This window comes from Magnolia sinica, chromosome 14, assembly GCF_029962835.1.
Source record: "Magnolia sinica isolate HGM2019 chromosome 14, MsV1, whole genome shotgun sequence".
Taxonomy (NCBI): domain Eukaryota; kingdom Viridiplantae; phylum Streptophyta; class Magnoliopsida; order Magnoliales; family Magnoliaceae; genus Magnolia; species Magnolia sinica.
The window spans coordinates 76,685,661-76,713,655 of NC_080586.1; the positions used below are offsets into that span (position 1 = coordinate 76,685,661).

The 27,995-nt window shown below is 38.3% G+C and overlaps 1 protein-coding gene across 9 annotated transcripts; it reads left to right on the forward strand.

Annotated features, from left to right (window-relative positions):
* Nucleotides 1-3,082: 3,082 nt before the first annotated feature.
* LOC131226268 (uncharacterized) lies at nucleotides 3,083-27,667 on the forward strand. Of its 9 annotated transcripts, none has more exons than XM_058222056.1 (13): nucleotides 3,086-3,454; nucleotides 3,548-3,632; nucleotides 5,248-5,378; nucleotides 5,509-5,611; nucleotides 7,078-7,092; nucleotides 9,032-9,168; nucleotides 9,336-9,522; nucleotides 14,469-14,543; nucleotides 17,655-17,771; nucleotides 25,419-25,463; nucleotides 26,244-26,342; nucleotides 27,159-27,201; nucleotides 27,232-27,566. In XM_058222056.1, exons 1-12 carry the CDS (start codon nucleotides 3,189-3,191, stop codon nucleotides 27,177-27,179), a joined length of 1,281 nt encoding a protein of 426 aa, XP_058078039.1. In that variant the 5' UTR covers nucleotides 3,086-3,188; the 3' UTR covers nucleotides 27,180-27,201; nucleotides 27,232-27,566. The 9 variants fall into 9 exon arrangements, 8 of the variants coding, with proteins under 8 accessions (XP_058078042.1, XP_058078043.1, XP_058078045.1 ...); XR_009161701.1 differs by adding an exon at nucleotides 27,623-27,667 and having other exon boundaries at nucleotides 3,087-3,454; nucleotides 27,159-27,547; XM_058222062.1 differs by lacking the exon at nucleotides 26,244-26,342 and having other exon boundaries at nucleotides 3,085-3,454.
* Nucleotides 27,668-27,995: the final 328 nt, after the last annotated feature.

Below are 27,995 nucleotides of genomic sequence, written 5' to 3' on the forward strand. Positions count from 1 at the left end.
TATGATGAGCGCCCATATATTGTGTTAAATTCATCGTTCTCTGTCTTAGCTGAATATTTGCAACAGTAGAACTTTCATCTTGAAATTTGTACCGGCAATGTTGATATATTTAGAAGGCAGAAATGTTTGAGTATTTTGCTTCCTTCCAATTATAAATTAACCGGATTGAAATGGCATAAGAGGGTGTTGAATTGGCATATGTTAGTGTGCAGGGGTGTGTACTGATCTCTAGCCTTCATCTAATGCTGCCAGCAGGAGTGGTCCATTTGCATAGTTTGAAAACCCGACAACTCGTATTGGTGTTGGGCCATGCTGGGTTGAATAGATGACTTGACCCCACTTGTCGCAATATTTCATAATAAGGAATAGAAATAGATACTCACATCATTAAGACAAGTAATTAAAAAAAAAAACCGTCAACAGTATGTTGTTTGGTTTGTGGTTTTAGGGTCATTTCTTCCGTGAGGTTGTGGGTTCCGACTCTATCCCTTGTATGTGTTTTATTATTAATGCTTGCATCATGGCAGAGCTGCAAGTCACGTTAGTCGTCCCAAGTTAGGAATGAGACCCATGATTAAGTTTCCCAGTGATTTGATCGAAATCCTACGAGATGAGTTGACTCGTATGAATTTTGCGTTGACTCAGTAAGTTTTAGAACTATGGTCCATTGTTCAAAAATCATGCTGCAATGAGGATTTGTGGGTTTGAAACAGGAGTACAGTATACTCCCAGTTAGTAATTCACTGTATTGAAATGGGATGAGCAGACAGTTGAACTGGCATGTGATAGTATGGATTGAGTGTTTAGTGAACCATACATCGATGGTTTATTGTTCTATTATCTTGTTGCAATACCATTTGTGTTCTTCAAATAAGCAAGAATCCTCTAGAAAGCTGTACTGGTCATGATGGCTGATGTGGTGAGATTTGATTAGACCATGTGCCATTGTTAGAAATAAGGTTGGAGTTGACAAATTTCAAACATGCTTTGAGCAGGCCTCATATCTGACGGCCCCACATGGCCAATCACCTATTCATGCTGCATGTGCTGAGTTAATCCATTTGGGAGAAGGAAAATCAAATAGAAGGCGGCTTGGATCTTCTCCCTCTCTCATTGACATTATGTGTTTCATTTTGATTGAGTTGGCAAAAGTCATAAGTGCCCACTTTCTGGCATTCCAAATGATGCCTCCATAGTTCACATTTCTACTGGTGAGATTTTCTTTTCTTTTCTTTTCTTTTCTTATTAAAAGAAATATAAGAAAGAACTTGATATATATGTCATATCCACTTTGTTCACTTTAGCTTTAAATCTGCCTCATGTTTGGGCTCATGTCTTGAAATGAGCCGGCGAAATGGATGGATGGAGCACATAACACATTCGTCGCTATGAGCCTCCTAATGCTTAGGCAATCTGCAGCCCTTGTGGCCCGTATGCCTCTAGGCTTACTTTAGTTTCTGTTTATCTAATGGGTAATATGTTTGATAAATAGTATATTTAAAGTTAAAAGTAATATATATATATATATATATATATATATATATATATATATATATATATATATATATATATATATATATATATATATATTGTTTATATCTAAATATCGTATAGTTAATTTTAAAATCTCTTCTATTAAATTTTTTCTCCCCTCTTTTCTTCCAATTTTTATTAAATATATTTTATCAAAATATCTTCTAATTTAAATTTATTCAGGTGGTACCATTAATATCCATCGTCCACCATGCGAAGCCACCTTTGGTGTAGACCTGCTTGTGATATTGGACTCACCTTAGCCCTATTTTCAACATGAACCGTCCTTCCATCATGTGGGGGCTTACCTTCGTTATGGACCATCCACCCACCTTGTAAGATGCACCTTTGTTGTGGTGACCTTGGATGTGGGTTGTCTATTTTGCTGAACATTGAATGTGGATTGTCCACCATGTGAGGCTTATTTTTAATGTGGACAACCTAGGGCTTAAATTTGAAGTGGGCCTTCATCATCTAGGGTCCGCCTTATATGTGGGCCATTCATCATAATGACTGTCCATTACATGGGCCCACCTTGATGTGGCCCATCCATCACATGGGACCCATCAAAGTTAATTGTCCATCACGTGAGAGCCATCTTCAACATTCACTGCCCATGATATGGAACACACCTTTTATGTGGACCCGCCATCATGCATGTTCGAAGTAGGCCATTCATCATGCAGGGCCAGCCTTCGATGTGGGCCATTCATCATTACGAGCTGACCTTTGACGTGGACCATCCATGATATGGGGCCCATCTTGATGTTGGTCATCCATTATGTTGATGTGGACGTGCATCGTGTGGGCTCCACTTCGATGAGGGTGTATAATATAACTTATTTGCTGCCATAAGTTTAGAAGGAAAAAAAAAACTACTCATGGGTGTATAATGTATAGGTGTGGTCCACCTGACATGTGTATCACCCTGATATATGTGCCGGACTGTCTGTGCATGGGCGCGGATTAGGTGCTTTCCCCGCCTGTTCGGAGCTCGGGACAGGCGGAGGCTCTGAGGGTCACTGAGGGTCCACTGTAATGTTTTCATTTTATCCAAACCGTCCATCCATTTTTCCATATCATTTCAGAGTATTGAATCAAAAATAGAGAAGATCAAAGGCTTAAATGGACCATAATGTGGGGATTAGATTCTTACGGTTGAAAAATTCTCAGGGACCACAGAAGTTTTGAATCAAGATGATATTTGTTTTTCAATTCAAACAGGTGTATATGATCGTATCAACAGGTTGGATGGCAAATAAAAAACACGGTGGACTCTAAGAAGGTTTCAATGGTGGGCACCCTTAGCACAGCTGCTTCCTGTGGTGTGGTCTAATTGAGCGTTGGATCTGTCTCATTTTTTGCATAATAGTCTAAAATGATATGGAAAAATTGATGGACGGTTTGGATAAAATTAAAACATCACAGTGGACCCTCAGTGGCCCTCAGAGCCTCCGCCTGTCCCGAGCTCCGAACAGGCGGGGGAAGTACCTAATCCGCGCCCCCTGTGCATTTCCCAAGTGGGACCTCTGAACCGCTCATCGCACGCATGCGCGCGCCATTTCGGCACGTGTGCCTCGATTCTCCTCTAGTCTCTCGCTCTCTCTGAGAAATCTGCATTTCTCCCTTCCATTCGCCGGAGAAGAAAGGCAGCCATGAGCTCGAGCCCCGGGTCCCACTCCCTAGCATTCCGTGTGATGCGCCTCTGTCGTCCATCATTCCACGTGGACGCCCCCCTCCGCCTCGATCCCCTCGATCTCATCACCGCCGAAGACCTCTTCCACTCCAACGACCACCACCATCCTCTCACCCACAACGAAGCAGACTCTGCCGATCCTAGCTACCGCGACCGCTTCGTCCTCCGCAATCCCAACGATGCCATGGGCCTTCCTGGCCTCCTCGTTCTCCCCCAAGCCTTCGGGTCTCTCTCTCTCTCTCTCTCTCTCTCTCTCTCTCTCTCTCTCTTTACGTGAGCTTTCACTATGTTACGTGATCTGTTGTTCTCCTCTTGCAGGGCCATATACCTGGGGGAGACCTTCTGCAGCTATATCAGCATCAACAACAGCTCGAATTCCGAAGCACGAGATGTCGTCATCAAGGTATCACATCATCCCCAGTTTGGACTTTCCGCACTTTTTCTTTTTTTTTTGAAAATTTGTAAGAGGTTCTGAAAGAATCTGGGTTTTCAGGATCGAATCCGCTTAAATTTCACTGTGAAGTTTTTTTTTTTTTTAATTATTATTGAGAATTATTTTCACAAAATGCTCAGCCAGTCACCATTCGAAAAACCAGGCTGGCGCTCCATTTCAGCTGGGGCCTGCCGTACTGTTGACTTGGATTGTTTACATGGTGGGCCCCACTGTTGATGGGGGATTTATCAGATGGGTTTCACTATGAGCTGTGGGGCCAAACATGTGTCTGAATTTTGGGCTGCTTGTTGCTAGTTTTGAGTGCTAAATGCTAAAGCTTGGGATGGTTGTTGCTAGTTTTGGGTCTAAATGTTAGAGACTACTATTTACTCTTTTGAGGATATGAGCCTGATTTTGAAGATATGGGCAAACTTTAAAGAAATGGTTGAAGATATAGGGCTGATTTTGAACACTTGGTTGAAGATTTTGGGGATCTAAATTAAAGATTTATTGGGATGTAGTGCCTTTTAGGTCTATAAAAGGGGGATGCTCTAGGAGGGTGGTTTGCTCTCATTGATTCTTGCAATTCAAGTATCAAAATCACATTGATTTGATAACCAAATTGCATCAGTATGTAACAACGAAGATGTTGTCATTGGTTGTGTCTGCATTTGTGTCTGTGTAGTTATGCACAGTGTTTTCAGTATTGGTATCGACGGATGTATCACACCCTTAGGATACAAAAGCATATTAGGTATCGCATGAGAGATATCAGATGTATTACATAACGTATCACTGTTTTTGGAAACATTGGAAATTTGGTCAAATTTTTTAATGAAACTTCAGGGGATGTTAAAAAAGACATCACTACACACTTAGATCAGCCTCCAACCACTGATTTTTCAACCATCTAATTGGAAGTTAAATGGGTGAAATTGGGAATTTTTGCATTTTCCCCAAATTTGCTCAGAGGATGAAATCCATGATTGAGTATGCAAAACAGTAAAATCTTGGATTTTCGTCTTTATTGTACTGATTCCAACTGATTTACTTAAAAAAATGATTTAAAATAATTTAAAAAAAAAAAAAAAAAAAAACTCACCGACAATTTCAGCCCACCTGCTCTCCAATCTCAATTTCCGCACCCAAATCCTCTTGTTTCTCCAAAAAATTGAAGAGGGTTGGTTGAAATTAGCTTAGGAATGGATTAGAAGCAAAAGATTTGAGAGAAAATGTAATTTTAAAGGGTTTTTTTTCCAAAAATATGAAAGGGTGGGTTGGCTGGAATGTAATGATGATACTATCAAATGGTATCGTTAACACAGGGGAGAATATAACGGTGATATTTTCAATATATCACATTATATCGATATATTGCCGATACAATGCGATATAGTGCAAAATATTGTGCAATACCTCAAAGTCCTGTGACTTCCGGGCTGTTTCGTGTCGGTCCACCTCGATATCTAACCCACTGCAAACAATGGGTACGCATGTATGTATAAATGCGGGTCTACAACAAATATTTCCCCATAATACAACACTTATACATTTCGAATTTAACAACCACACTCCCAACTTGCAGGCAGAAATTCAAACTGAGAGGCAGCGAATCCTGCTTCTAGATACTTCGAAATCGCCTGTCGAAACAATCAGGTCAGGGGGGCGATATGATTTTATAGTCGAACATGATGTGAAGGAACTGGGTGCTCACACGTAAGTCCCATTGACGAAAATCTGGCAGAGATTCCTTTTCTTTGTTTTTTGGTGATAACTGGTGAGCTTCTTTCTTGATCTTATATCATATACAACAGCTGATAGTCTTATATTTCTGTGTTAACTCTAGACTGGTTTGCACTGCCCTGTACAATGATGGAGATGGTGAGCGTAAATATCTTCCGCAATTTTTCAAGTTTGTTGTTGCAAATCCTCTTTCAGTTAGAACGAAGGTATGGTCCCTAACCCACACATTGTACCTATTTGACATGATCTAAGCCTGTTGAAGGTAGTGTTTGAAATATCGGTATCGCGTTACATATCGCATTCTTGGGATACTAATACGTATCGGTTATCACATGGGATATATCGGTTGTATCGCATAATGTACTGATGCTATTGGAAACATTGGGAAATTGGTCGAATTTTTCAATGAAACTTCAGTGATTGTTAAAAAAAGAAATCAATACACACTTATAAATCAAAATATTTAAAAAACAAAAGTGCACATAATAGGTTTTCTTTATATGGAGTCCTAATTTATGCGTTGTCTAACTGAATTGATGCAAGTATATTCAAAGTCTATTAATATAATTTATAAATGTAAGAAAACATGTGGAAACACAAGCAATACATTCAAAAACGAAAGAAGAATGACTAGATTAGGTTACATGTTTGAATTTATAATTGGACACAAAGATTGCAACCGATTTGCGAGAAATTGAGAAATTTTTATTTTTTTTCAATTTTCAGCCACTCAGTCCATCTCCTCCAAATCTCGAAATCGAAGCTTCAAATCTAAGATTTTTCATACAAAATATGAAACAATCATGGATATATAGGGGGGGGGTGATTGAATATAAAAAATGCTCACTGGATCAAACATGTGGGATATATCGCATTACTTGTGCATTTCGTATCGTACAAGTGGGATACAAGATATATCATGGGATATATTGACCGATATCATTGATATTTAAAACACTGGTTGGAGGGATGGTAATATGCATTGTTGTCATGTGCGATCACATATGCCATTTTTTTAGAAGGATCGCATATGCCATGATGGCATTTGCGATCCAGGAAAGTATGCGATGGCATACTTTTTTTGTGATTAGTATGCGATCGTACATGTGAGTATGCGATGGCATACTTTGCAAGTTGTGCTTTTTTATATGGTAAATTGTAAAATGTATTTGCAAATAAGTTGTAAGTTATAAGTTGTTCAAGTTATCTAGTTATCATTTATCATTAAAAATTTTCTATTCGAAGTTTGTAATAATTAATTCTCTCTTAATGTAACATGTTTGTTTTGTTAAATTTTATGTAAATATAATATTAATTAAACATATTATTTATTTTATAGATGGTCTAATAGTCTCTAACACTCAAATACAGTGAAATAGGTAAAAGAACCCAATCCAATCACTTGTAGTAGTTAGGCATAGTTTTTCCTTGTTTTTTAGATTATTTTTTTTTTTCCTTTTTTAACATAAAAATAAAAAATCCTGAGCAATTTGCAATCGCATATGCAAGTATGCGATCGCATATGCGAACAGCATATGCCAGTCGCATACGATGGCATATGCAATTTGACAACATTGGTAATGTGTCAAACACTACCATGGATCATAAATCCTAATCCCCTCCTATGTTCATTCTTATGCCTGATTTTTTATTTTTTTTATTTTTATTGCAGGTGCGCTCCATCAAGGTAGGTTTTTCCTGACTGGACTTGTCGAGTGTATGTCTCTTGATTTCTGTTTGCTTAATAGTTTGGTGTGTTCTTCAAATTTGAAATAGGCACTTTATAAGAGTTTCTACATTTGTTAATCATTATCAGAAAGAAACTATCATCGGTCTATTTTAAAGGAATTGAAACTATGTTTTAGACTTTTAGTAGGCTACATTTATGCTCATGTTCATATCAGAAATTTGATCACATCGTTGCTCTCTTGATGCATTAGTTACATGTTTGAGCACTTAATGGAACTGAGGAAGCCATGAACTCTTTAAAATTTGAGGCTTCTGAGCCCATGTAGCTTTTGACCCAGCTCAAACATTAATTCTTTCCAAAGTCAGCTAAAGCTTCATGGCATGGAAGATATTAACTCCTCCGAAAGTTAGCTAAAGCTTAATGGCATGGAAGATATTTATTCCCTCCAAAAGTCAGCTAAAGCTTCATGGCATGGAAGATGAGGTGGAGAGAAAAGTTGGTAGAGTGGGGAATAGGACTCTAGTATTGTGTGTGCGTGTGCGCCCACGAGAAAGTTGATCATTGCTTATCAAAGAGAAGTGCTGATACAGTCTCTCATAAGATGGAAGGCTGTTCTTCTTCTTCTTCTTCTTTTGGTCATATATTGATTTGTATTAGATGCGAAAGAATGAGTAGCCAATTTTTTATTATTTTTTTTTAAAGTATAAAATATAAAATATAAAAAGAAGCATGCAAATCAAAAGGATGGGCTTTGCCAGAAAATTGCAAGAATAATTGCTGATACATAGTCCTCATATAAGATGGAAAACTGTGTTTTTCTTCTTGTGGTTGGATAAGAATTTGTATTCGATGAAAAAAGAAAAAGAATATATGCAAAGCAAAAGGATGGGTTGAGCCCCAAAGTGCGAAGATTCACAAGGAACACATCCCACAGAGTAGAACTCTCATCATCAACATCATCATCATCATCATGATAGCCTTGTTGAGCTATTTGGAGAATAGAACTCTCTTCTATCCATAATTAATGAATAGGCACATTACCTACATGAGGTCCCCATCTGCTTTCCCAACTTACCTTTTTCTATAGTAAGATATTTGTTCTTTCCTTGACATGGGGAACTTTTTTTTTTTTTTTGGCAAAGCAAGAGAGGAATACTAGCTTTAACATTGCATACTTATTATCATTGCATATAGCTAGGGTCTAATTCATTGGTTTTATGATCTTCCTTTGTTACTCTTTTGCGTTGCATCATGGATGTCATTTTAGTGAAAAGACCCCTTAACATTGCATACTTAGTCATGATTATATGAGTCAGAAAGAGTATGGAAATGCAAAAAGATGGGCTGAGCCCCCAATCCTGCCAGGAAAACATCCCTATGTAGAATAGGACTTTCTCATCATCATCACAGCCTTGTCCCAGCTATTTGGAGTCAATTTGTATTAGATGAGAAAGAAAGAAGAACTAAACTGTGTGCAAAGCGAAAGATGGGCCGAGCACCAAAATGGCAAGACCTGCAAGGAACACATTGTTACATAGAATAGAACTCTCTCCACTCCATAATTAGCCAAAGGTAGTAGTGCCTACATATCCACCTCATTTACGCATTGAATTTATACAGCGGCTATATGATGAGGGGAAGTTATTCTCAAGCTGTGATTTTTATAGTAAGATATTTATTCCCTTGATGAGGGGAACATAGTGTCACTATGTATAGCTACGGTTTAATTCATTGGTTTTATGTTGTTCCTTTGTAACTCTTCCATGATGGATGCAATCTTGGCTAAAAGACCCCTTTCCAGTGCATACTTATTCATAATTATATGGACATCTAGGTATGTGCCTTCTTCCAAGGTGCTCAACTTTATGGCTATCTTGTTGGCATTGCTTTTATATGGCTGCCTTTTTCTTACAATAGCTGGCTAATCTTCCATCAGGAAAATACATATTTGGAGGCTTGCATTGAAAACCATACAAAGTCAAACCTTTACATGGATCAAGTCGAGTTTGAACCCTTGCAACCTTGGAGCGCAACAATATTAACAGCTGATGAGCACCATTCAGAAACTAAAAGGTGGTGGTAAAAAACTATTATAAGGCCATCAAATACTTGTGCCACTCGTGGAATTTGGCCTGATTTTTTTTGCTTTCCATTATTTATATATAATTTAGTGCTTGCAAATGCATTACACCTGATTAAAGATTTTTTTCTTAATGTTGGTCATCCATTCAAATGGATAGAGAGATATTTAAGCCACCTGTTCTCATCAAAGCTGGGGGAGGGATTCAAAATTATCTTTATCAGTTAAAGCTGTCATCTAATGAGTCTACACAAGTGAAAAGCAATGCCCTCGGTAAGCTTCAGATAACATGGCGTACAAATTTGGGTGAACCTGGTCGCTTGCAGACACAACAGATTCTTGGCAGTGTACGTGCACATTTCTTTCAATCTGTTTGGTGGTGTGATGTTTTGCAAAGTTCATTAAGTGATCATTTTAGCTGCATTTGTTTGTTGCCATGCACCTTTTCTTCAAAATATTCAATTGCAACCAGCAGTAGGCAATTTTTCATGTATACAACAACTTTAATCTTGTTGTATGGGGGTTCAGATGGTTTTCCATATGACCAGGGGGAACATCATCTTGTGGTCTTCGGGGGTTCTCTTTTTTAATGGATGTAAAATGGAAGCAAAAGAGTATCTCTATATAGGGATTTCTATGTTGTAAGGTTTGATGGGTTGCCAATTAATCTGTAAAACTTGGTTCTTAAAACCCTAGGTAGGTCTACGGTCTACCCATGTCCATCTGATACTTGTTTTGGCATATTGCTTCAAAAGATTCACTTGTGGATGGATCATTTCATTTGAGAGGTGAAATAATTTATATTAAAAGATTAAAGAAGAAAAAGAATTATTGATACAAATTGCCTCTTGGTGAACACCTTCCTTTGCTAATGCATCAGCCATAGTATTTGCCATGCTGCCAACATGGGTGGCTGGAGTGTTTATCTTAGATACAAGCTCCCAGATTTCATTAAACACAAAGGCTGATTTCCATGTCTCGAAATTTTGCACCATGTCTACAACAATTGTTTAGTCTCCTTGTGCCACCACCTCTCTCGAAAAGTTCTTAGAGAAGATTCTAAGTGCTTCTCTGATAGCCTTTGCTTCAACTTCCATGCTTCCCTCAAGCCATGCAGTCTTGGAAGGACAAATGAAGGAAGTCCCATTTGTCTATGAACACTCCACCCATTGGATAACTACCAGGATTACTACAGACTAGTGTTTAGAGTATTGGTATCATTACAAGGATCAATGACTGGGGAGTGGGGATACAGAAACATGCATCATCATTGCCGATATTATCTCCAATACTTGGAAAAATATTGTTGTTTAAGGGAAACATCCAGGAAAACATTGGGAAAAGGGTGGAATTTTTCAGTGGAACTTTAGGAGATATCAAAAGAGACATATTTACACATTCGGGAATCAAAATATTGCAAAAACCAGCTAGACATGAAAAGTTTCAATTTTATAGATGCCTAAACCATGTGTTGTTGAAAAACGTAGTGCAAAATAAATATATAAAATTTGTAGCCCATCAATTTATCGACAAATACTCATCAATATATAAAATTTGCATATCAATTAACAGTATAAAACATACATTATATCAATTAACAGTACAAAACACACATTTCCGATACAAAAATGAATAATTTAGGATTTCCCCAGTTTCCCCCTTTTTCCACTTGAATGTTATTTTTTTTTTTCTGTACAAATTTATGAAAATGGATGAGAATCATGCATAGTCGTGGATTTCCATTACAATTCGTGCCAATATGAAAATAATAATAATAATGAACTATGGATTTTTCGTTACCTTTTAGTTATGGCTCGTCTTCTCTTCGAGTCGAGATTCCTTCCCCAAATCCAAACTTTGATTCAATAAAAACCAAGAGTGATCAAAATCACCTAAAGAGCAAAATTAAAAATTAAAAATAAATAAAAATAAATAAAACACCGTAAAAATGGTGATTTTTTGTGTTTTTTTGGGATTTTTCCCAACTTCTTGTCGATTTTTGCCTATTTATGGATATTCCCCTAGTGTTGGGGATATTATCTTTGGTATCAGGTATATCGATGGTATTGCCTATACGAGTGAGCTCTTATGAGGAATTCTTCTCAAATATCGCTGGTAATGTTCCCGATATTATCGAAAATATCAATGGTTTTTGGAATTTTTAAGGGCCTATTTGGAATGTGTGATTAAATGGCATTGAATTGCATTAGGTGGAATTAACACCATCATTACACAATGATTATATGCCTGGAAATACCATGGTATTTTGACTGTCCAATCCCACATTTGGGATCAAATTCTTCCTTTGGAAAAAACATTGTATTAAATGAAACTTGTTTTTGTTGGACCATGGAATTGTAACCAACGAACCAGATTTCACAACTGATCCCAGTCACCTGTATGCATATGCAACTCAATTGTCTAGTGTAAAGGGCTCATATGGATGGACAACATGGATAAAACACGTGCATCAATGTGGGGCCCACAGATGTAGTGGATTTCAAAATCCACCATAAATCATGTCGTATCTCTTGTTGGGATTGGATGATATAAATTTTGGATTGATCCAATCATTTCCATCATTTCCAAATGCCAGATGAAATATACATTGAACTAAATGCAATTCCATACCACCTAATCCCACCTATCCCACATTCCAAACAGACCCTAAAATGCCAACAGTTTCAGTATCACTGACCTAGCAATACCGATAATAATGTTTTATTTTTTTTTTGAGAGATAACAAAGAATTTTTATTGAAGACCGCAAAAGCAGAAAAAATACAAAGATAAAAAAGAAAACCAAGAGGGCAAATCAGCGTCCATAGCTGAATTTACATAAAAGGCCCATCCTGAAACCGCGTAAGTGACTATATGAATAGTTTCCATATCGGAGCATTCCTTGTTATGAAAACAGCAATTGTTACCAGCCCTCCAAATATACCAGAAAGTTCCGGTCGCAACGAGTCTCCAAATGGAATTCCAGGACTTTTCCACTCCACTCCCATGCCAAGCCCACAATAATTGATCAACCAACTTCAGCATCACCCACGAGATGTGGAAAATGTGGAAGAAGTGCTCCCAAACTTGCCGGGTGAATGTGCAGTGAATGCAGAGATGGTCGATGGATTCTGCTTCCCTCATGCACATGAGACAGATATTTGGGAGAATGAGAGACCTCATTTGTAGATTATCTATTGTTAGAACCCTTTTCCTACTCACAAGCCAAACGAACGCCGTTATCCTCGGAGGAGCACCATACAACCAATGGAAATAAGGGAATGGAAATACCAATAATATCATCTATATAATCGATAATACTGCCAATATTTGAAACATTGCTACAGATAACCCATTCAAAATTACATTTCCACACACCTTTGCAGGATGCATACCATTATTTATTTATTTATTTATTTTTACATTTGTTTCTTTCCTTGGGCCGCCATTAATCAGTGCATCCCACCCCTTAAGAATGTTCAAAACTAAGACACCATGGAATTCCTTCTTAATGAGAGACCTTTTGTGCCTTACAAAAAAGGAGATCATCTGTTGATGTTACCTATGTGATAAAAAAATCTTTGACATTGGAAAGCGTATATTGTTAAAATGTGGTTATTTCTTCCCCCGCCAAATCTTCCAACAAGACAACAAAAGCATCCTTCAAAGGATGATTCCTCTTTACATAAAAAGCCCAGATTCCGACTTTTAAAATTTTCCCCTATAAGATCCTTTGAAGACCCATGAGAGTCAAATAAGGAAAGGGTCACTTTTTTTCCTTCTCTCTTTTGATGGATAGCTTCATACTTTATTAAAAGGAAAAGAACAACTTCAAACTTTATCAAAGTGTGGAGTTTTATTCTTACCAAAATAGCCCTTTTTATCAACTCTTCATCAAGATCCATTTCTTAGGACTCCATACTAGAGGGGGAGATGGAATCAAAATGCAAACTATCAGGGTTCAACCATTTGAAATTCTTAAGACTAAAGCTTGTCAAAATACTTGAGCACCCTTTTTCTTATCTAGTTTGTCCTCCATAGCAAATTTTCTTTTTTTAAGACAGGGTGTCCCCGCCCCTTTTAAGGTTATCATGCTTGATCTTTTTAATAGCATTGCCATGTTGATGTATATTACCAATACGACGGTAGAACAGGCATTCTTGTCACCTGCCTTCAACAAGTGATCCCTGACATCATGCAATCTCGTCCATCTTAATGGTTTGCACCCATGATCTATGTTGTATGGGATATAATACTAGATCAACTGTAACATGGGCGCAAATTCATGGTCAAAACAGTCTCAAAAGTGGTAAGTAGTTAGGTGTTGTTTGATCGATATGCCTTGATGGAACAGTGTCAATATATAGCCATATTTTTGTAATTTTGATACTGTTTCCTTTAAAGAGAAACTTTGGTAAGAGATCTATTTAAGAATTCAACCAACATGTGTCAATATCACTTTTAAATTCTAACTGCTTACCATATTCTTATTTTTAAAAAATTGCCACACATTAATCATCATCATCATCATCATCATCATCAATGCCTTATTCCAACAAATTGGGGTCAGCTACAGAAATCCTTTATGCCATTCTTACACAAAACATTATTTGTTTTGCTAAATTTATCACTCTGGAAAGTTAAGAAAACAATCTTGTGTTAATAAAATTGAAAATTATTAGACTGGGCCACATTTTTGAAGTAAAACCCACAAAATTAAGGATGAATAGCATATTACAAATGGGAAAACAGTATCCATATGTTTCCTCGATTTTGAGAAGTGGAGAGTCATGTCTCGATTCACATTTGTGTGTTTGTATTGTATCTGGGAACCATAGGAAGTCACAGCAGGAAATACTATTGGATGAAACTTACTATCACTGTTGCCATTTTCGTAAACAATTATGGGTGTGGACCATTAGCTGGTGAAGGCTATATTTTTCTAGGGCAATATTTCCTTTGAATACTTTTTGCCTTTCTAGCATGTTACGAATGGGAAAACAGTATCCATGTTTCCTCGATTTTGAGAAGTGGAGAGTCATGTCTCGATTCACATTTGTGTGTTTGTGATTGTATCTGGGAATCATAGGAAGTCACGGCAGGAAATACTATCTGATGAAACTTACTATCTCTGTTGCCATTTTCATAAACTATTATGGGTGTGGACCATTAGCTGGTGAAAGCTATATTTTTCTTGGGCGGTATTTCCTTTGAATACTTTTTGCCTTTCTAGTGGAAGCTTTCTTCATTAAGGATACTGACTTCTCAGATTACCATGTTCCTTTGTTTTGCAGCCCATTACACAGAAAGAAATCGAGTTGCGAGTTGTTGACATTCCAGCTGTTATCGTTTTAGAAAGACCATTTTCGGTAACCAACTTACTCTGGACCCTGCTAGATGAGTTTGGATCATTATAAACTCGGAAATTGCAGCTTAATTGCCAAGGATCTTTTCTTTTCTTTGCTAAGTTGAACCTATCCATGGGGTGTGTAAGCGGACATGTGCATGGCTTGTTGTGCTGAAAAATGTTACTTAGAAAGGACCATTATCTAGCTGTTATTTAGGATGTCTTCATCTCTCAAGACGTGATATTCAACTGCTTCTTAGTGTGATAGTTGTGATCAAGAGGAGAATTTAATTTACCCTATGCACAGGAAGAAGTTCGAAGCCTCTTCTTTTTTCTTCTTCTTCTTCTTCTTCTTTTTTTTAAAAAACTTTTAAAACCTCTTCTTTGTAACTGTTGTATGCAGATTTTATTGCATGTGTGTGTAGAGAGTCTAGAGACAGACATGTGCATAGATGCATGCATGCACACACATACACATGCACACACATATGTAAGCAAGTATATAGTCCACCTTCTAAAAGCTGCTTGTGTCCAAGACACTCATGTATAAAATATACTCCACTGATCTATAAAAACATGGTGTGGAACTATAGTTGCACGAAGCCTAAGTGAAATGGCAACAAATTCAGGTGCATGAGCTGGGAAGCGTCTGTTTAAATATGTCAGAAAGTATAAACAGCTAGGAAATGGGAACGGGATTATGAGTTGGAAGTGTGATTGAAAGTGGGAGCGGTACTTGGTTAGGACTGTCCAAATGCTGAAATGGAGTTTTGGAGGAAGGCTCTATAGTTTAGAGGCTCAAAAATTAGGACCAAGATTTTTTTATAAAAAAAAAGTCTTCCCATGAATGGAGGCTTTCATTAAGAAAGAAAAACTTGAAGGAACAATAAAGTAACCAACTGCTGTATTTGGAATGCAACTCTAGTAAGTAGATGGTCGCAAGATTCCTCATGTGATGTATCCCGTTAGCTTCACTTTATCGTTCAAAATGACAAGGAGATTGGTGAGGATGTTTGCAATAGAATTAGAACTGGTGGATGAAGTGGATATGTGTTTTTGGGGTGTTGTGTGTTTGCCACATGCCCGTGAAACTTACGGGAATTTTTAATAAGAGGATATGCTCATGGTATGCCAAAATGGTTACATAATGGTTGTAACTGTTATGCGTTATGGGGCCAAAACAGCCTTTACAGAAGAAAAAAATGGCCAGTAAAGGTCCTGTGATGGCCCTGAAGAAGACATTTTTTCAAAAAAAAAGAAAAAAGGCTTGTAATGCCCATTAAGGCCCGTATCGTAACAGTAACGAGAATGGCCATTACAGCCATGGTTACTGTTATGGAACACCTTATGCTATATTGTGAGGGATGGCTAGTTAGGAAGCAACATGACAAGAGGTTGATTGTTGCAGGGATAAGGATGTCGAGATGGATGTGTGGGAATCTAAGAAGGTTAGACTTGAGGATGAGGTCGTACGAAGCATCCTAGGGTAGCCCTAGTAGTAAGAAATAAAATGATGAAGAGCAAGTAGAGATGGTTCAATCACGTGCAACAAAGATCAGAGGCAGCTCCTGTTCAGGGGAACATTGGTTAGGGTAGAAAGATTTGAAAAGAGGATGAGAGGTGGACCTAAAGGACTTGTATTGAGGTGGTGATCAAGGAAATGGACTCATGGAGACTTCTTCACTTACCAAGGATAGGGTTGTGGAGAGGATTGACTGGAAAAAATGGGATTGTAAAGCGGACTCCAAATAGTGGGTCAAGGCTTTGTGATGATGAATTCTTTACTTACGAATGACACTCCAAAAGCGGACTCCAAATAGCAGGTCAAGGCTTTGAGAAGCTAGGAATATCTTGTCCTTATGATTGCTATGGCCATCCACATTGACTTTTTAGACCTTCTCTTGACCTTGCACGCATGGTTTAGGGACTATTGGGATGCATGAAAATGGTGAATTCAGGAATTTATAAGTTCACTGAGGTAGACTCTTAGGAGTTTCAACACCTGGTCAAGGGTTCGAGTACCCATAGGTGGTGAAATCCCACTACGGCGTGAGTGTGTGGGGGGTGTGTGTTCGTGTGTAAAAAAAATTAAAATTAAATTATTATTATTATTTTAAAAGTTCACTGAGGTAGCTTCATGAAATTGCAAGTTAATGATCGACCAAATTCATTTTTTGGTTTTTCGTTGTCAAGTTAGTGAATTTTTTTTTTTTGGTTTTTTATTGTTTGGTTAGCCTTACCAAAATTTTATTTTGGAAGAAAGGTTTACATTATTTTCCTAAGTCCTTTAGAATCACTGGAGATTGGGCGATCTAAACCATCCAATCAAGGGTCTCTAAAATTGATGGCCCAAATAAAATGTAATATAAAAATGACTAGTCATGTATATGAGGTGTCCGTCATAGCTCTAATGGACATCATCTTAGCCTTATCCCAGCTAATTGGGGTCAGCTACATGAATCATTTTCCACCATTTCTCAATATGTCAGAAGTGAGATTTGTACCTACACCCAACAAGGACCAGAACTTGAGTCTGGCACGTAATTTGTTAAAAAATTTTGCAGCACGAGATGTTCTATGGATCCCATCCTTACCGACTAGGCTATGCTACTAGCCTCCTAGCAATGTGGTGAAAGCTAATTTCCTTGGCCCTTTTTTTCATGAAAGTGGGCAGAACACCATGCTGGAGATGGAGTGATCTGGTATTTTCTATAATGGCCCTGCAAGGTTTTGGATTGTTAATGTTACACATGCATGTGTATTGCTGGCTGCATTTGAGTTGGATTTGGGTGTCTCGGTCTCCCTTTCTAAGGAGGGAAGGACTTCTACAACCCCAATTCTTAGATGACATACTGAACAATCAGTAAAGAAAGTGCCTTCAGTGTATGATCTTGGTGAGACATTGAAAGGCAATATTTTCTTAGTGCACGAGACACCGGTCCATGAAATACTATACAGCTTTTGTTGTATTAACCTCTGAGCTGCTAGCTCTCTGAAAAGGAAGTTATCATTTACTATCATACCAATAAATAATATTTTCCAGAAAAAAAAAAAAAGGACTAAATTTTCTCCTCTTTTCCTTGATTCTTTCATGCTCTAAATCTGGATTCTGCACTAATTTGGTGTTCTGCAGGTACGTTTAAATCTCTCAAACCAGACGGACAGAAAAATGGGTCAATTAGAAGTTTATTTATCTCCAGGTGATTCCTACGAGGAGAGAGCTGTTATGGTTAATGGTCTCCAAACATTGGTAAGACATCTTCATAATATTGGGACATGATCTGTTTCTGTATTATATTGATCCTGGTGACAGCAGTAGCTAGGGCAGTTTCCATACTGTAAGTATCAAAAAGAAAATAGCTATATTGTAACTGTAATGTTACTACCTTCATGTGTGTGAACCGACTTCTTTGGGATGTGTGACATGTGCAAATGTGGCACAATGTACAACATCTAAGACGTCCATTTGGTTGGTCTCACATGTAGTTTCGAGGCCAAAAATCAGGCTGTTCAATGCCCAAAATGTGTCTTCATCTACATGTTGTAAAAGGGTTGTTGGACTGTGTTTTATGAGTGAATGAAAGAAACTGTTGCACCCGAACATATCCCTCTCCTCCCTTCTTATGTCACAACAAGAGTCTGCAGTTCTCATAGTATCAGAGCATTTGGATACTTGGTCAAGTGGTTTTCTTTCTTTCTTTTTTATAAGATTATGATACCTGTCCAAGTTATTATCACTATTCTACACATCCAGGTCACATTCGCATGTATTTTTTATGTTCCTTATTTTGTTGTACTCCACTGATCCACATCGACTAAAAAAAGCTGGTAGACTCATCAGGGCTGCCTCAGTGGGTGAACAAATGCTTAAAAACTTGGCATTGCTCACTGCACTAAGGCCCACCAGATGAGCAGATAAGCCTAAGTTTTGGGCCAGGGCTTTAGCACTATGGGGCGACCTGATGGACTGCTTGGGTATTCTACACCCCGCATGAGAATGGGCATGGATCCACAGATGTTGAGCTGGGAAGCCTCTTATGAATCTGAACTCTTTCCCGAGGTCAAGCTAGTTTGTCCCAGAAAAGTAATCAATTGAGATAACCCAATAGTTCCTCTTCAGAGACTATCGCTATTGACACTTTCTCTGACTATTATTTATGTTCCTGTAAATAAATCAATACTTATCAAGGAAGGATATTTCAATATCAAATTCATTTTAATCCGATCAATGAAGTAAAAGAAAAGTACAAGTTCTTCATAAATGACAAGTTCTTGATGTTTCCCATTTTTGTTGTTCCAATTTTTGGCAGCACAAAAATGCTTTTATTTTTTTGAATTTTTTGTTAAACTGGAAAATCTTAAGTGATAAAGAAAATTGGATAAAGTATCTAGCAAGTGGTAGCACTTTTTAGGCCTCTATAATCATCGGTTACAGCCAAGGTGTCCCATATCGGTTACGTATAGGCTGTAAAAGCCGATACGTAACGGTAACGGTGGGGTCCGTTACGCGATACGGGGGCGTAACGGGCAATGCCCCGATTTTGCTACTGTAACGGCCGTTACGGGCCTATTACGGGCGTAACGGTCGTTACTGACCTGTAACGGCTATTACGGGCCTTAAAAAATAGGAAAAAAAAAATAGGATAAAAAAAAATACTTACCTTTTTTCCTTTCTTTTCTTCTTCTTCTTCTTCTCGGGAAGCTGCGGCTGCGGCTTCAGTTGCGGCCGCGGTAGCCTGCTTCTCTCTCTCTCTCTCTCTCTCTCTCTCTCTTCTTTCCCTCTTTTTTCTTTTCGGTTTCCCTCTCTCCCTTCTTTTTTTTTTTAATTCCCAGGTGTACCACGCACCAGCTAGCTGCTGGAGGTACGTGTCATGCTAAGATGAGCAATGACACTCCTCGAGCTCCGAGTTGTACGAACGGTTCAAAGGAGATCAAAGTTACGTGGGCTCCACAATGGTGTATTTATTATATCTACACCGTTCATCTATTTTCAGAGATCATTTTAGAGCACCACCAAAAAAATGAATTATATCCAAAGATCGTTTGGACCACACCAAAAATAGCAGCGGAGATAATGATTTTCACCGTTAAACAATTCGTAGGGCCCACCGTAACATTTATTTTCCATCCAATCTGTTCAAGCCTTAAGACGAGCTCGTCAAATGAATGGACGGTTTAGATATAACTCATGTCAGCTTGATCTAAAACTTTTGTAGCCCCCAATAAATTTTTAATGGTTAACTTTTAATTATTGTTGTTTCTTATGGTGCAATCCACTTGAGCTTTGGATGTGCCTCATTTTTGGGCTCATGCCCTAAAATTATTTGGCAAAATGGATGGACGGTGTGGATATAACACATTCATCACGGGTGTGGGGCCCAAAAAACTTTGACACGTGTGCTACACTTCACAATCCGAGTCCCGCCTAATTCGGGCCCTTAAAACATTGTACATAAGACATATTAACTTAAAATTTACCAATTAAATTATGGATTGCAATTGCTAACTCACAATGCCAAAATCAAATTGTTTGAATAGTTTTAATTGTTAATTTGTGGACTTTTATTTTTTAAAATAGGGCCTTTTGATTTTTTTCATGATTCACTATCCAATAAATGTCCACCAATTCATAAGTGGGATAATGGCAATAAATTGCATGAATTTGAGGCTAATTTGGGGCATAGATTGGTCCTCCAAATCAGCCCCAAATTGGCAACGCCATCTACCTGAATTTAATTTCATTTTTTTAAAGAACTTTTGGGAGAAATGATCTCAAATTGTTAAGTATATAAATTAGATATTTAGAAAATTAAATATATGAATTTTGTAGTCAAATTTAGGTTACCTGGTTCAAAAATTAATCAGACAGTCCGATACAACTTCTCAGCAAAGAGTGGACCATTACATCACCATAAACATGTTCCAATTTATAAATGAATGCATATTTAGAATGCTTAGAATATTCCAGATTTAATCCATATTTTTTTGGCAAAAATAAAAATAAAAATTGCACCGTTACAGGCCGTTACGCTCCCGTATCACCGTTACACCCCCGTATCCGTATCGGTATCGGAGGGCACCGTTACGCCAACCGATACCGATACAGGATACCTTGGTTACAGCAGTTCCACTTTAAATTTTCATTAATATGTACACTATAAAAATAACCTAAACATCTCCTTGCATCCTGCTTGTCCTTTTCCTACTTTTCCTACCCCTCATGTTTTAATGGATAACTTGAAATTTTATTAGAAGGAAGGAAAAAAAAAAACAAGAAACAGAACAGAATGCATCCAATAACAAGCAAACCCAACAAACACGTGGTGAGGGTTCGATTCCCCTCCTTGGCTTTACCTGATACACGTAGTTGTGGGTGATTGCGTGTATCCGCAGGGATTAGTCTCACTTCAAAAAAGAGGTGGGGACACCCTGTGTCTTCAAAAATAAATAAATAATAAAATAAAATAAAAAATAACAAGCAAACCCAACAAACAAGTAAAACAAAAATAAAACCCTGGCCCGAAAGACATCCAACAGTAAACCCCTATCTTTTATCTACCACAAATGAAGAAACTCCTAACAGTCCCATCTGTGGCAGGAGAATCTGTTTGTGTTGGCCTCCCTGTGCACACCGGCTAGTCACCACACAGGTACAAAGTCTCCTCCATCAAATTGGCTACTGTCCTCAACCTCATACTAGATTTGGCCCATTTAACATCATTGCTAGAGTCTCCTTCAGATGTGATTGGAAAGAAATTAAACTCCACTGACCCGTTAACTGCTTAAAAGTAGAGTTATGGCTTTAGCATAATTTGAGTCCTTTATCCCAATCAGGGAATTCAGTCGGTGAAGCATCCCTGATCCCCAACCCTTGTTGGACTTGGATTACCCAACAGACACCCAATAAAAAATTTAGCTTAGAATGGCCAGTAGGAGGTGTAGTGGCACACTCTACTTGACTTTCTCCTTTTTCTTCTTCCCACCACATAGGATATTCTCAGACTAATTGAGAACAACAACTGTCTAGGAATCCCTCTCAACCTGGAGTTGGCCATTCCCCATTCAGAAGTAAGCTTAAACTACTCATGATCGCACTCGCTGAAGAGGACTTGCTATTGAAGATCCCTCATTTATTTGAAGCCAAAGGGACCAAAGTGTTGCCTACATTCAGTGTTTGAAATATCAGTATTGCATTACATATCACACTCTTGGGATGGGGATGCGTATCAGTTATCGCATGGCATATATCGGTTGTATCGCCTAATGTATCGTTGTTGTTGGAAACATGGGGAAACATTGGGAAATTGGTTGAATTTTTCAATAAAACTTCAGTGATTGTTAAAAAAGACATCAATACACAGTTATAAATCAAAACATTACAAAAAACAAGTGCATATGATAGGTTTTCTTTGTATGGGGTCCTAATCTATGTGTTATCTAACTGAATTAATGCAAGTATATTCAAAGTCTATCAATATAATTTATAAACATAAGAAGACGTATGGAAACACAAACAATACATTCAAAAGCAAAAGAAGAATCACTAGATCAGGTTACAGACATGTTTGATTTTATGTTTGGACATAGATTGCAACTGATTAACGAGAAATTGAAAATTTTTTATTTTTTCAATTTTCCGCAACTTGGCCAATCTCCAAATCTCGAAATCAAAGCTCCCAATCCATGATTTTTCATGCAAAGATTTGTAACAATATGCCACTGATTTAACATGATTTACGGGTGCTCACTGGATTGAACATGTTGGATATATCCTACTACTTGTGCGTTTCGTATCGCATTAGTGGGATACAAGATATATCGTGGGATATATCGGCCGATATTGTCCATACTTAAAACACCGCCTACACTGATAGCTTCCACAAGAAATGACCAATAGAGCCCAAAGAGGCTGTCCGCCGGCCTCCACAAGTGCCATAACAGAGGTAGAGAAGACCCCTGTAAAAGCTTGGAGATCACCGACGACCAAACAGACCTTACCATAGGATAGTGGATCAATAACTGATTCACCACTTCCCCTTCCCAGCCTAATGAACATATGTTTGCCAATGTTCCCCTCCACTCTGTGTTAGTCAAGGGTAAGAATCTCGAGGTCTATTTGGATGCAAGAGAAGTTGTGTTGGCACAAGATGAACAGGGTAGACAACTTATCCATGGTTTGTTGAACCCACTTATGCATGGGAATGCAGGAAAATAAGGACATGTCCTCAAAATTTGACCATCAGCAAGGATAGTGTGTCTTTACTAAAAAATGTGGAATAAAGGAGAGGAAAGCTTATCTCTAATACGGTGCATGAAGAAGCTGAGCAACAAGAAAATAAGAGCCGAAATAGGAGTGGGCCCCTCCAAAGCAAAGGAGAAAGACCACACTGAGAATCTTCTATTGGCTTCAAAATCCCAAATACGCCTATGAAGACCAGAGCAGGGATGTTAACCTCTTCCAGCAGGGTCGGCATCTAAGAAGACAGTGGAATCTCATTCCCCTTGAGATCACATCAAACAACGGGCACCACCCAGGTTTGCCCCTGATGCATCAAAAGCACCTGTCAACAGTTCTCCAAATAGCTGATCCAACTCTGCCATGAACATTTCTAACATCCCACCTGTTTTCTGCCAGCCATACTTTTCTATCAGAGTCGGACATCTCTCAGGATATAATCCTCACTATTTCCTTCTCTGCGCCACCATGTCCACAACATAGCAGAATTAATATTTCTTACCAGCCTAAAACCAAGACCACTAAATCTGATGAGCTTGCAAACATCTTTCTATGCCATCGTATGGTATTTATGAGCATCATTCCTACCACTCCACAGAAACCTCTTCTGAGTTGACTCAGTCTTGGCCACCTTTTTCCTCTCTCTCTCTCTCTCTCTTTTTCTTTTTCTTTTTTTGAAAGGTAACATGGGCTCGAATCCATGACCTCAATGTTGGGTCTTGAGGTGCATTTTAGAATGAACACAAGATATGCAGGCAAACTCCCTAGGACCAATTTAAAGGTTATGAATCCTCACTCCCATGGACAACAGCTTCCCTTTCCAATTCATGGACTTCCTTCAACATCTCTTAATAATAGTCCCAGACCTTGAATCTCAGCCTGCCAACGAAGAGAGGAATGCCTAGATGCTTGAAAGGAAAGGCAGCCATCCCACAACCCTCTCCCCAAGCAATGTTACACATGACACAATGGTGATATATAGGTTCAATCCAGATATGCTACTCTTCAAGAGGTTAGCCGTTAATCCTGAAACAATTTCAAAGCACTGAAGAATGTCCTTAAAATTGCTAAGTTCCTGAGCAGAACCATCACTAGAAAACAAGGTATCAGCATACTTAATTTAGGTGACTTTGATTTCCCCATTTCCAATGCTCATCTTCTTAATAAGATTAGCATCAGCAGCAATTTTTTAGGAGCCTGGAAAAGGATTCTGCAACAATGGTGAATAGAAAAAGGAACAGAGGGTCCCCCCCTTCCAAATGCCACAACTACCCCTAAAAGAAACTGATGGGGGTCCTGTCAATGAGAATGGAGAACCATGAGGAAGAGATGCAAGACCTGATCCATCTCTGCCACTTTACTCCAAAACCCATTAGTCCTAGCAGGTTGATGAAGAAATCCCAGTTAGCACAGTTGTAGGCTATCTACATACATGTCTACCTTGAAAAGGAATCCTTTCAGCCCCTTCTTCTGGTACTCATCTGCTAGTTCATGTGCAATAAACAGCTCATATCCCCACATGTTGTCTCTCTGCATAATGTGACCATGTCTTATAAACAATGCCAATCTGTTATTCATTAAATAATAATAATAATAATAATAATAATAATAATATTATTATTATTATTATTATTATTATTATTATTATTAAAATCTAGCCCTGCCGTTATTGCATGCCAATCTTCATATGATGCTACCTAAAGTCTTTTGGGTTATCTTGCTATGTATCATCGGAATGAAGTGCGCAGGCATGACATGGTGAGGCTCCGTAGTTTAGAGATTGATCTCGTCATCATAATCTTAGGCCATGTTTGGTAGATGCCTAAAAATGAGTTCATCTTATTTTTCTTAACTGTAAGTAGGCATTGTGAGTTCATCTCAGTTTAGTTAAGGGTGATTGTGTAATAGCCGATAAAAAACGGTAATAATGTAATAGAAATCAAGATCTCTAATACATAATTATCTTTCAAAAAAAAAAAAAAAACTCTAATACATAATCAAGCTTTGCTGAGCGCACCCACGTGTGCAATAAAGCTCATGTACACAGCACACATGTGCCAGCATGGCATGAGATACATCCAAGATCCAATCCATCCATCAGAAAGGCACCACTATATTGATGCCCAAGCCCAAGAATCAGGTTGATCCACTGATTAGGTGGGCCACAGTTTGCAAAAAAAAAAAAAATGTATGGCTCCGAAAACCTTGAGTGAAGTCTTCTAACCCATCTACCTGTTTCTAGTATTGGGGCCCACGTGCTGATTGGACCTGATTTTATTTTTGGTGGAACATGTATGTTAAATGAGACAAACTCATTTTTAGGCATCTACCAAACAGGGCCTTATGCCCTTCACTCTCCCAGAAAATTGGAATCAACAAATAAATCAATCATGTATAAGCTAATTTCCTGATTAAATTTATGAAGTGTTGTGTTCCCCATGTTGGCCCTGAGATGCTGAATCATTTTATCAATTCATAAACTATGTAAATAGCTTAGGGCTGATCCCAGGGATATTAAATTATGTAGGTCCTACTGTAGTTAAGAACTTGACTTCATGTAACTGTACCTTTAATTGGGCATAAGGTTTCCAATAGCGTGATTCTATAACATCTATTTTCTCTTGTTCTGAGGTACTGATTTACCATCTGACACCTGTACAGGTTCTGCCACAGGTGGAGGCATTCAACTCTGTGGATTTCAACCTGGTGAGAAGAACATATGTACCATTTACCTTCTAAATTTGTTGTCTGAACTTGAAAGAGAACATTCTAAAGTGCAACTATGCTTTGATGGATGCAATGTTTTCAATAGCGCTCGTAGCATAGCGTGTAGCGTACGCTACATAGTGTAGTGTAGCTGAACGCTCCGTAGCATATGCAGGCAGCATAGCTCCCTAGTAGTGTAAGCTACAAGGCATGTAGCATAGCATAGCATGTAGCACACGCCAGTGTTTTAAATATCGACGATATCAGCCGATATATCCCACGATATATCTTGTATCCAACCAGTGCGATACGAAACGTACGGGTAGTACAATATATCATTATGCCATCTATAGGCCGAGACTGTCCAATTGCTAATTTGATAGCATTCAATATTATAACAGATATAAGGATTCAAGTATCTATTGTCATATAGCAGATCGAAGTATTGAAGGGTCTATTGGCATATATCAGATCTAAGGATTCAAGGATCTATGGGCAAAATCAATTCTTGAAGGTTTTGTTTAGATTGGGTGAAAGCCTTGGAAAACCAAGCAAAGCAAATTACCGTTATAGCAAAATGAATTTGATAGCATGCAATATTATAGCTTATTATATGTTATAATATTATGTTTAATTCCAAGGATCTATGACATGTCTGCTCCACACAGGTTACTTGTCTGATGCCTCATTTATGTCTAAAACCATTTGTGAAATCCTCCTTCATAGATGCCTATGGGACGGAAAGTGATTCAAAGATTTATATCCTCCATGTATGTGCAGAACCTTATAGCTACTAGACTGGGGGTTCAGAAGATCTCCGGAATTATGGTATTTGATGCAAGAGAGAAGAGACTGTATGACCCCTTACCGGATATTGAGGTTAGTTTTTCTCACTTGCTGAATCTGATGCTCACTGGTTCCTGGTATGTGTCAAGCTCCAAAAACTGGAAATTCAACTCAAACTTAATGAAAGCCTAAAAATCTAACGTCACTTGAAAGTCAAAACTGTCTTGAGCACCAGTTGGCATTTAAGAAGATTGGGGTCTCTTTTGATGCACCCTATCGGGTGTGCTGCCAAATGTGCAGATCCGCCCCTGTGCATTTTGGGGAGGTAGAACTGTTTGTTGCATTCTGGGCTGCAATCTGCAGATGAGATCAAACGACTTGGATCTATTTTCATTTGTGGTAATAGAGTGGGGGATAGACTCTCCTGTCTACATTTTGTGAACATCTGAAAAGGCCCTTTTGTTGACAGTGAAGTGTGAACTGACAGTGGGTGTACTAACAAGCTAACCCAAAAACCAAAAAAAAAAACGGGTACTCAATTGGGTCATCTGCCCGTCATGAAAGCTGAGTTAATTCCTCACCCTAGTTAAGGGTGATGATGGGCTAGGCAGCCTGCCCGGCCTGACTCGATACAACTCAGGTTGACTCGACCAAGTTTTTTTTTTTTTTAAATGAAAATTCAATGGAATTGAACAGGCCACCTAGACTGAGGAAACAAGGACCTGCTACCAGCACACCATGCAAAGCAGCTGTGCTTTGTTTTCATTTATTATAATTATTTTTTTATTCTGTATATCTCTTTCTAGCAATTTTAATTTTTTCCACCATGCTTGGAACTTCTGTGGATTTCGTCATCTGTAACAGTGACTGCTGACTGACAATTTACCATCTTGGCTCTCAATGTTGCAGATATTTGTGATTTTGGACTGATTCCATGAATCTGCATTCTGATAGATCTCTCCCAGAGAAACTCAGTCAGATGAGCTCTCGAGGACCTTGAATTTGATCGAGTGGGCTGTGTTGTTATTTTGGGAAGCTTCTGCTCATCAAGTTGATTGGATTTGTGTAATCTGGAAACTTCTACTACTATAACAAGCGATTCTAGCAGATTTAAATCAGACAAGATGCCGCTCGAGCCAACAGCCTACAGTGCTCCACATCAATTGTTGTTGAATGCTGTTTTTTTTTTCCTTTTTCTTTTTTCTTTTTCCTTTTTTTTTTTTTTTCTTTCTAATTCCATTCAGCGAGTGCTGTTCTCTTGTTTGTAAGATTCTTTGAGTTCTCAAGCAAATATAAAGGTTAGTTTTCCATTGAATATGAATGATATGTTCTCATGTTTGTAAGATTCGTTTAGTTCTCAAGCAAATATAAAGGTTAGTTTTCCATTGAATATGAATGGTATGTTGAAGATTGGTTGCAACTCTACATTTTTTTTTTACACACGCACTCACACCCGACACACACCCACATACTCGAACCCATGACCTCTTGTTGAAACTCTCGTGAATCTACCACCGAGGCATAAGCAAGGACCCAAGCCAACTCTGCATTTGTCAATCTTTGCATTGAATATAAATGATATGTTGAAGGTTCACATGAGTGCATGCACACCTCAACCCTAGCCATACAGCAGGTGGGTCCCGACGTCTAGATGCTTTGGCCCATTTCTTAAAGAATGTTGATTTATCTTCCAGTTAGGTGTTATTTGTACCATTCAAGGTTGTCCAAATGGTAAAATAAAATTCT